Here is a 9,471-nt window from a genome sequence, read left to right as displayed (position 1 = left end):
GCACCCAGGCATTCCATTTATCACAGTCACACCAACATTCCGTTACCATCTCTCACTCTGGTTGAGCAGCTAGGAAGACCTAGGCTAATTACAAGTCCAGTGGATACACTGACAATGGGAAGACACTACATAGCCTACATTACTTCTCCTGTAAATTAAATATGTGCTTTACAACAAGCACTGCAAAAACAACATATTTTGTAAATACTGGATAAACACTGTTTTTGTCTGTTTTGGGTGTTAAGAAACTGAATAAACACTGAAAAGCTCTGATTTCAAAAGATGTGGTAAACACAGGGAAAACAGCTCTGATATACACAAAAAATAAATACTGACAACAGGACAGCTTAGATACAGGAAGTGGGTATTATTTGTAACATGGTTTTATTTAGTTTAACATAAAATATACAAATACAAAACCATAAAATAGTAATCTTAAACAATCCAGTGGAATAGAAAATGTAGACATCACATTCACAAAAAAGTAGAATTCAGATGTGCCTTGATACAACCTGCATAATATTCCTCCCACTAAGTGGTCGAATTAACAACTGTCTCCATGTGAATAAGACATTTTCTGTAACCTACCATGACAAACCTGCCTTCACGAACAACCTGGGCCCCCATCTCTGAGTCTAACATTAAACTACTGAAACCTATTTAAATCAAAAGAACAGGAAGTCACGCAAGGCCATTTGGTTTTATAGTATGAAGAGAAGAAGAGAATATTTTCCCTAAGTGCATCACAGTCATGGCTGATTTAAGGGGAATTAAATTCTTATTTGGTGGAGTTGTATAATGGACCAGAAAACTGTTCCCCTTATATCAACCATCTACTTAATGAGCCACAAGGTCTACATGAACTACAAAGTGACTGAGCAATTTTGTACAAAAACAAGTCCCGAGAGAGCCCCCAAGATTGCATGAGCTACAAAGCGATTGTGCATCCTTCAACATTAACTGGCGCCTTATGAGAACAATGAGCTACAAAGTGATTGTGCACCCTTAAACATTAAATGGAGCTTACTGACGACAAAGTTAGCTACAAAGTGATCAGTCTGCTAGAACGGAATCTGGTCATCACACTGGATGGAGGCTTATAGCGGAGTGTTACTGTTGGAAACAGAACCCAGCAGTAACAAAGGAATTCAAAATTGTTATAACATATTACCATGTTCCCCAAAGACACAAGGGTCCACTTTGGCTCCACCCCCTTTAATGTTACCCTCTGAAAGAGTACTCGGGATGTAGATGCTGTGCTCAAATAGGCAGTCGAAGCATGTTTTTATAACAAATAAAATTAACTATAAGGTCCATATCCTCTCAAATGTTTTCACTGAAGCAGGGTTTACATCCGACGATGCTTCATTCTTGCAGGCAATCTTCCCTTACGCAAAAGCTTCCGGGGATGGTGTTCTTTAAAAACAAACCAACAACATTAACTGTGCTTTACCTTTAATGCATTACAAATGTTTTTTAAACATATTCACATTTTTAACAGAGGTTAAAGTACTTTATTTGACAAAACAGTAACAAATTATTCTTCAAAGTCAAATTCCACATTGCTCTCAAAGAAGAAAACCAGAGATATAACAGCAACAAATGTATATGAAGAGAAAGTCTTGATATTATGACACATTAGCAGTGATCAATGTCAATCATTCTCAATATTAATTGAATAAAGAGAGCCAATACAATTTACCAGAGAAACCTCAACTTCCCATTGTTGTAAACTTGTCTTTGTGACCAGCACATGTCTTTCTTCATTACCACTCATTTATGCATCTCACCTATAACCTGGCAAGTACGCCACACAAAATTCTGTATATTCAAGCTCTATAGTCTATTACCTATTAGGTAAAAGGGTTGAAAACATTGAAAAAAAAGGCAAAGGAATAGGTGTGCAGTCAGGATTGTGCTAAGAGTCCAAGGTGTGTTTAGAGTATGGTTTAAGGGTGGATGTAGGTTAGTGTTAGGGACAGGCTCAGAGCCAAAGTTTTGGCTAGGATTAGATTAGGGAGATGCTTATATTCAGGACAAGGGTCAAAGCCAAGTATCGATTTATTGTTTAACTTTAATGTGTAAAATGTATTCTTTTTTAAAAAAATGCTTGCATGTGTTTCTCTTTCCACTTGAGTTTATGTTTGAGCAGTCCCAGTAGCGGGAAATGTACAACTCTGGCCAGAAAGTCTATTTGTGTAGTGCCTTCAGAAGAGAACTCATAATAAACAAATTACTTGCCTTCCGTAACGTCCTATCTGGTAGAGACTCTATCTAGCTACATATTCTATAACTTAGTATTATCCCCAGGCGTCAGACTGAATTTATTTGTGAGCAGTACCAAGGTGCACCTGTAGGTGGCATCGTTTGGTTCCGTGTGGCGTTGACCCCACCGTAAGTGACGTGCACGGTTCCTATGTAGGCGCCACCCTAGCGTGCTGTTTTGTTTCATTAAGTGACTTTACATGCCAGGAGCACAAAGCCACGAAGAACACTGATCACTGATGTAGAAAACTAGGGCACTGAAAGGGGAACAACCCTGTCCCTAGAAATCTGTTCGCAGAGCGGGGGGGATGGGTGGATTAGTAAGGAATCTGTGGCTAGATAGAGTCTCTGCCAAACAATACGTTACTGAAAGTAAGTTACTTGTTTATCTGTCCGAGACTTCTAGCTGCAGATTCCTTACCTTAGAATAGATTCCCATGCAATACCTCCTCTGAGGTGGGTATGCAAAACTTTCACCCTAAAAAGTCCTACAGGATCGAAATTGTACGTCAAAACGGACCTGACTGTCCAGGCATTAGTGTTTTGTAAACATGAGCAGCGAGGCCCGCATTGCTGCCTGGCAGAAGTCCATGACTAGAACTTAATGCAGAGCATGATCCATCAGGAGATGGTCTGTTTCTGCACAGTCTTTTCTTTCTTAGCTCCTACATACCGCATGAAAATTGGTCATCCACCTGGAACTCTCTTGTGTGGTCAAGGGAGAACGACACCACTCTTTTTTGGTCCTGATAGTGAAGTTGCTCCTTTTCCTTGAAGGGATGTGGTGGAATAAATGCGGTAACTGCAGTGTTTGTGAATTCACAGCTGAAACCAAGGAATTCAATCACAAAAATAGGAGGGTCTGCAACAATACCAATGTGGGCTTGGCAGTTCGGGCTGGGCTGTTCCCATGAGGCACAGGGTCATACTGATTTGCATATGGCCATGTCTGAACTGGGGTGGCAGAGTGGGCTAAAGAACGGTGATGGATTAAACCCAGATCAGTTGACTGGGGGTGAGTGCTTGCAATGTTCAACACTCCGTCCATCATTTCCTTTGGTTTTTGCTTTGTTCGCCATAAGTTGGCAGGGTATGCTCAGACGTGAGTCCCTTGCTCACTTTGCCACTGGATTCAAGCAAGCCTGGCTGAAGACGGCTGTAATGCCAGAAACCGGTCCTAGGAAGCTTGTTTCCGGTCCAGGAAAGACATGGCTTGGCAGTTCGGGCTGGACTGTTCCCATGAGGCACAGGGTCAGACTGATTTGCATATGGCCATGTCTGAACTGGGGTGGCAGAGTGGGCTAAAGAACGGTGATGGATTAAACCCAGATCAGTTGACTGGGGGTGAGTGCTTGCAATGTTCAACACTCCGTCCATCATTTCCTTTGGTTTTTGCTTTGTTCGCCATAAGGCGGCAGGGTATGCTCAGACGTGAGTCCCTTGCTCACTTTGCCACTGGATTCAAGCAAGCCTGGCTGAAGACGGTTGTAATGCCAGAAACCGGTCCTAGGAAGCTTGTTTCCGGTCCAGGAAAGACATGGCTTGGCAGTTCGGGCTGGACTGTTCCCATGAGGCACAGGGTCAGACTGATTTGCATATGGCCATGTCTGAACTAGGGTGGCAGAGTGGGCTAAAGAACGGTGATGGATTAAAGCCAGATCAGTTGACTGGGGGTGAGTGCTTGCAATGTTCAACACTCCGTCCATCATTTCCTTAGGTTTTTGCTTAGATAAGAGTCTCTGCCAAACAATGCGTTACTGAAAGTAAGTTACTTGTTTATCTGTCCGACACTTCTAGATTCCTTACCTTAGAATAGATTCTCACGCAATACCTCCTCTGAGGGGGGTATGCAAAACTTTCACCCTAAAAAGTCCTACAGGATCGAAATTGTACGTCAAATCGGACCTGACTGTCCAGGCAGTAGTGTTTTGTAAACATGAGCAGCGAGGCCCGCATTGCTGCCTGGCAGATGTCCATGACTAGAACTTAATGCAGAGCATGATCCATCAGGAGATGGTCTGTCTCTGCACAGTCTTTTCTTTCTTAGCTCCTACATACCGCATGAAAATTGGTCATCCACCTGGAACTCTCTTGTGTGGTCAAGGGAGAACGACACCACTCTTTTTTGGTCCTGATAGTGAAGTTGCTCCTTTTCCTTGAAGGGATGTGGTGGAATAAATGCGGTAACTGCAGTGTTTGTGAATTCACAGCTGAAACCAAGGAATTCAATCACAAAAATGGGAGGGTCTGCAACAATACCAATGTGGTCTATGCTTTTACCTGCCCATGTAACTTGCTAGACATAGGACAGACAATGCAAATAAATTGGGTCAGAATAGGCCAACATAGGAGCCACCTTAGGTATAAGGTCATGACTACCACATTGTTTGAAGATTCTGTGGAGCTTAATCATAATGAGAGCGACCTACGTTGGCAAATCATTGCTGTGGTGAAACAACCCGTCAGAAGCAGTAGTGTTTCCTCCATACTGAAAAAGGAGGACTTTAAATGGATTTTGCGCACAGACAGCCTGCACACAGGACTAAATAAAATGGAGGACTGAACATCCTTGCTGTAATATCCGGTTCCACCAATAACAACAGTTAGCAAAAATCAGGACTGTGCTTGTTTGCCAATGGAATTCTGTGGCAACGATTCCGGACGGATTATGAACTTGCTGGACTAGCGACCTGACCTTGTACTTGCTGGACTCACTACTGTATCAGACTATTATTATTTTTTGTTTGTGTATATATGTTACCGTTGCCTCGATGCAGTAATTTACACGTTTCTTCTGTCCTCTTTGTTGCCCTCACTATGCACACCGGGAAATTCTCTAGGGTCACGATCTCTATTACATTGAGTCCAACAATAATTGTTTTACTTTTGTGTGATTTCTTTCATGTATAGATACAATTTTGCCATTTTTTAATTTCTTTCATGTATATATAAAATGTTGTCTTTTTCTCATATAATTCTTCTGCTCATTGCATGTTGCTCTGTTTCTCTATTCTCTAACCATATGGGTGAGCCTCCTGGTTTTCACCCCTGTGGGTTTGTAGGTGGCTATACTTCTGCAACTGAATTGTTATAATCCCCCAATATTGCCGCCATTATGGATGAATGTTGTTAACATCAGCCCTTCTTCCGTAGCCCTCTTTTCATGTTCATGCACCCGCTGCTACTGAAATTTAGTGTACTGATATTTTAGCATGCTCACTTTACTTGCTCAAACGCCTGAAGATGCAGACAACTCTTGCTTGTCCCTCAGCTTCCCGACTCCTACAGTGGCTCCAAAGCGATCACATTCTTCATGTGCCTCACTCACCTGTTCCCGGACTGGGGACACGCTCTGTATTGGTTTGGACAACAGCCCGAGGTAACGGCAACACACATTGTTGCATTGTTAATTTGATCATTTCCCTTAGCTGTCTCTGCTTACCTATTGATGCCCTTGGTTTTAGATCTATATCCCCCAGTTCCTTGGTCAGTTTTCCAGTGAATGCACTGTGGATCATGTAACTCCTCTACTTTCGGGCAATGTCTTGCTGCAAAGTCTTGGCTGTATTTCCCCACAGTGAGCAGTTTGCGTAAGAACATTCTGGGTTTAGTCATTTCTACCCATTTCGCCTGATTATTGTTTTCGGGTGTGATTGGTCTCTATTTACTACTCTTGGACTACGGTCACCAGCTACTTTCCTGACGGCTCTTGTGGTTCCCCCCTTCACAGGTATGTTTTAGGCCTTCACTTGGCATTGAGGCCCTAGGCAACAAAAAACCCGCACCCCACCTACCGGCCCTTTACCCTTCCTAGGGTATTCAGGAACAATTGTTTTGTGTGCCCTTTAATTAATGTAGTATGTTTCATCAGTAGGTTAGCAACTAATCCTCTTTTTCTTTCTTCCTTTTTCTCCCAGTTATTTCCCTATTGCTATTGAGTAATATTCCTAGGTATCATACTGTAATGTCCTGATGATGATCCTTGCATTATTATAGGATCGAAACGTCAGCGACTCTTGCACATTGACCCTGTACTTTGTATATATAATCCTGTATAGGGCAGAATTGCTGCTAATGCTCATTGTGCCTGAGTTACTTTACATGTTTTTTATGTTTTTTGTCTTCCTTGTCTCCGCCCACCACTTGAGCTAGTAGTTAAAAATTTGGTTTTACTTGCCTCCATAAACATTGCGCCTGGTTGAAACTTCATGCATTATTGAATGTGTGATTGTTGGTCATAGGGACCATTGCTTCTTTAAAATATGGAACATAAAAAATAGGTAGAGTTATGGATTGGCCTACATGAAGGTGAGTGACTACTTTCGGCAGAAAATAAAATCTAGTGCGTAGAACCAGCTTGTCTGGGTAGATGTTCTGGTATGGATGACAAAGCCTGAAGCTCACTGACCCTCACTGGCCCTCCAGGCAGATGTTATTGCCACCAGGAAGGGCGCCTTAATAGTAAGGAGCCTGAGGAGACAATTATGCAATGATTCAAAGGGAGCCCATATCAGAAATGTTAGGATAAGATTAAGGCCCCACTGAGGCATGATGAAGGGCGAAGGTGAAAACATATATTGCAGCCCTTCCAGGAACCTATTTACAACAGGGGATTTGAAAAGGGATGGCTGATCTGGCAACCACAGAAAGGCTAAGAGGGCAAAAAGAGCCCTTAAGGCTGCTCAGAGCAGAGCTCTCGTGGGCGAGAGAAAGGATAAAGAGATACCGGAGGGGCATGGCATGTCCCGTAATATACAAGGAGGACGTGCTGTCGTCGGCGTCCTCGAAGCTGTCTCTTTGCCTAGACGAGGTGCATCCCCTGTCCATGGGTTCATACATGGGCTACTCAGGGTTTTCTTTTTTATCTTCATGTTACTATATTGATAATTCACAATGGGAAAGTACCACACAATATGAAAAACACGAAGCAGCAGAATTACTAGGATCACTTCCCTTTGGGCTTTAATAATCATCGGAAGTTATTGTCATGAAATGGGAGAGTAGTTGGGTGGTGGAGCGTCCACTTTGATGGGGTTACACCCAGGTTCGTCTCGAGCAGAACCGGAAAAATTTGAATAAAATTATAATACAATACACCTTGTTTTTGTCTGGCAGGATATACAAGGTGGATGAATTTGTAGACATAGGTGTGTTATGTTGGTGCAGACATAAAAGCCTGATATATAGTCGCCCAGGTGGGCCATCCATTGTTACTATCAGACTTATGAAAACACCATTGGGAAATGGTCACAATACTTGAAAGCTTCTCAGGCACGAAACCGCCAGTCGTAGCACGCGCCTTTCCATAGCAGGTTAGGGATGAACCCTATGAGGAAGCATGCCGCCAAGGAGTAACCTTGGTGGGTGAGGGTTACTTCAAAGAAAAACCTTTTTCCTTTCCACTACCAGGTTTACTGTATATAATATCATTAGCCAACATACTCAGAAGAGTGAATTTATTTGGTAGGCCACCTTGGAAGTTACAGGGGAAAAACATGGGGTTAGGGATAAGTTCAGTGCCCACACTATACTATCCAGGGAGGCGGAGAAGATGAAGAAAGCTTCAATACAGGAATATTTCATTATCAAAATAACAATGGGCTTGAAACCATACCTGAATCTTGTTACAAACCCATGGGAGAGATCCTTACAAGATTTCATTTAGGTTCTATCCGTAGCCTTTTTTCCTTTCTCTTAGGACAATTTGACTCAGCCACCATATCAATATACCCATGTGATGAATCCTCCCCAAACTACTTTTGCAGTTTGTATTTGCATTTTGCATTGTTTTGCACGTTATGAACAGTTTAGCAGAAAATGTGTAATACCTGTTTTAATACCTGTATTTGAGAATAACAGCTCTCTAAAACATAAACCTGTAATTAATTTTCTAAAGGTGTTAAGCACAAAACTTATATCTAAAGCTTCTTGGAGTGTATAAGTTACTTTAAATCCTAGCTTTAAAAAAAAAAAAAATTGGTAGATCATTGGGGAAGCTCCCTCCATTGCTGCATAGGTGGCTGCACCGGTTTTATAATTGTGCTTTTACATTTATTATTAGTAATCAAATAAGATATTCTGTGTGGAATTTATAGTTGGACATGTCTTTTTTGTGCACCTAAATGACACTGTGGTGTAAAAACAGTTTGTGAATTGGGCCCTTACAAACTTGATCACAACCTTCAGAGAATTATTGTAGATTCAGAGAGTAACCTCAGACTGAACAACAAACTCTAAGTTCAGAGAATCCTAGGTTTCACAAAGAGAACGGTCGAGCGAGCTTGTAAATAACACGGAGACCCAATCACAAAATATATTCATGCACTGTATTTACTTTACCTGCTAAATACAAATCTCTCCTGCTCTAATATAGTGGAAGAATAAGTGGAAAACTCAGAAATATGACTCATATGTTTGGAAGAAATGTCCATCTTTAAGGATTCACAAAAAATTCTGGGACTCCTTTTTTTTATTATGTTCTCCACGGGGGAATACTGCCCATGTAGAAACTCTTGCTGTGCCCCCCCATTGAAAATAGAGGTGTTCCCTTCGCTTTCCCACCTTGAATTCAAAATTAAACAAGCTAATGCGGCAAATCCGGATTACTCACATTTGCCATAATTGTGAATTGCAATATTAGTGAATTGTCGCGCTAAAAAGTGATGGCATTTGGAGTACAAAAGACAATGTAAATATGGAAGGGACGTTGACAGTGGCAGAATTGGTGATTGAGGGAAATGTACTGACTGGCATCATCTGAATTTCATGTATATTTGCTTTACTGCAAGATTTTGCCAATGATCATTGTTTACACTTTTGCAATTCAATTTACATCAGTATAAAATAGTCAATTGCTTCATGCTCTGCTGTTCTCAAAACGTTTCTCAATGCATTTTTGATTTGGAAAATCCTACAAAATGTTAGCAGAGAAAATGCTAATTGATGTTTAAATGTTCTAACATAATGCAACATGGACGGCGTTTAAAAATGGCTGAACCCATCCACTCACCAGGGGCACTCCTGCTGATGTCACTGTCAGAATCCTCATTAAGGGCATCCCCGGGGAGGCTCTCTGTGGCACTGATGGTCCCACAGCGCTCGCTTCCCAGGCTGTTTGTGCTCGCGGAAAGGGCTGCATTGAAATTGCCCAAATTGGACTTGGCACCACCGGCAGGTCCAGCTGTAGGCTCAGTGCTGGAAACTACA

The 9,471-nt window shown here is 41.9% G+C and overlaps 1 protein-coding gene across 8 annotated transcripts in view; it reads right to left on the bottom strand.

Moving 5' to 3' along the window:
- Positions 1–352: 352 nt before the first annotated feature.
- Positions 353–9,471, bottom strand: part of RPH3AL (rabphilin 3A like (without C2 domains)) — a 937,546-nt gene continuing 928,427 nt past the window's right edge. For all 8 annotated transcript variants that reach the window (XM_085649361.1, XM_085649368.1, XM_085649367.1 and 5 more), the window contains 2 exons: positions 9,275–9,466; positions 353–1,416 (listed from right to left, as the gene is read on the bottom strand). In XM_085649361.1, the coding sequence (XP_085505487.1) occupies positions 1,349–1,416; positions 9,275–9,466 (260 nt within the window). In that variant the 3' untranslated portion in view covers positions 353–1,348. The remainder of the gene's footprint in view (positions 1,417–9,274; positions 9,467–9,471) is intronic.

Source organism: Triturus cristatus, chromosome 3_2 (genome assembly GCF_964204655.1).
Source record: "Triturus cristatus chromosome 3_2, aTriCri1.1, whole genome shotgun sequence".
In the NCBI taxonomy this organism is placed as follows: Eukaryota; Metazoa; Chordata; class Amphibia; order Caudata; family Salamandridae; genus Triturus; species Triturus cristatus.
This window is presented reverse-complemented; position numbering and strand designations above follow the sequence as displayed.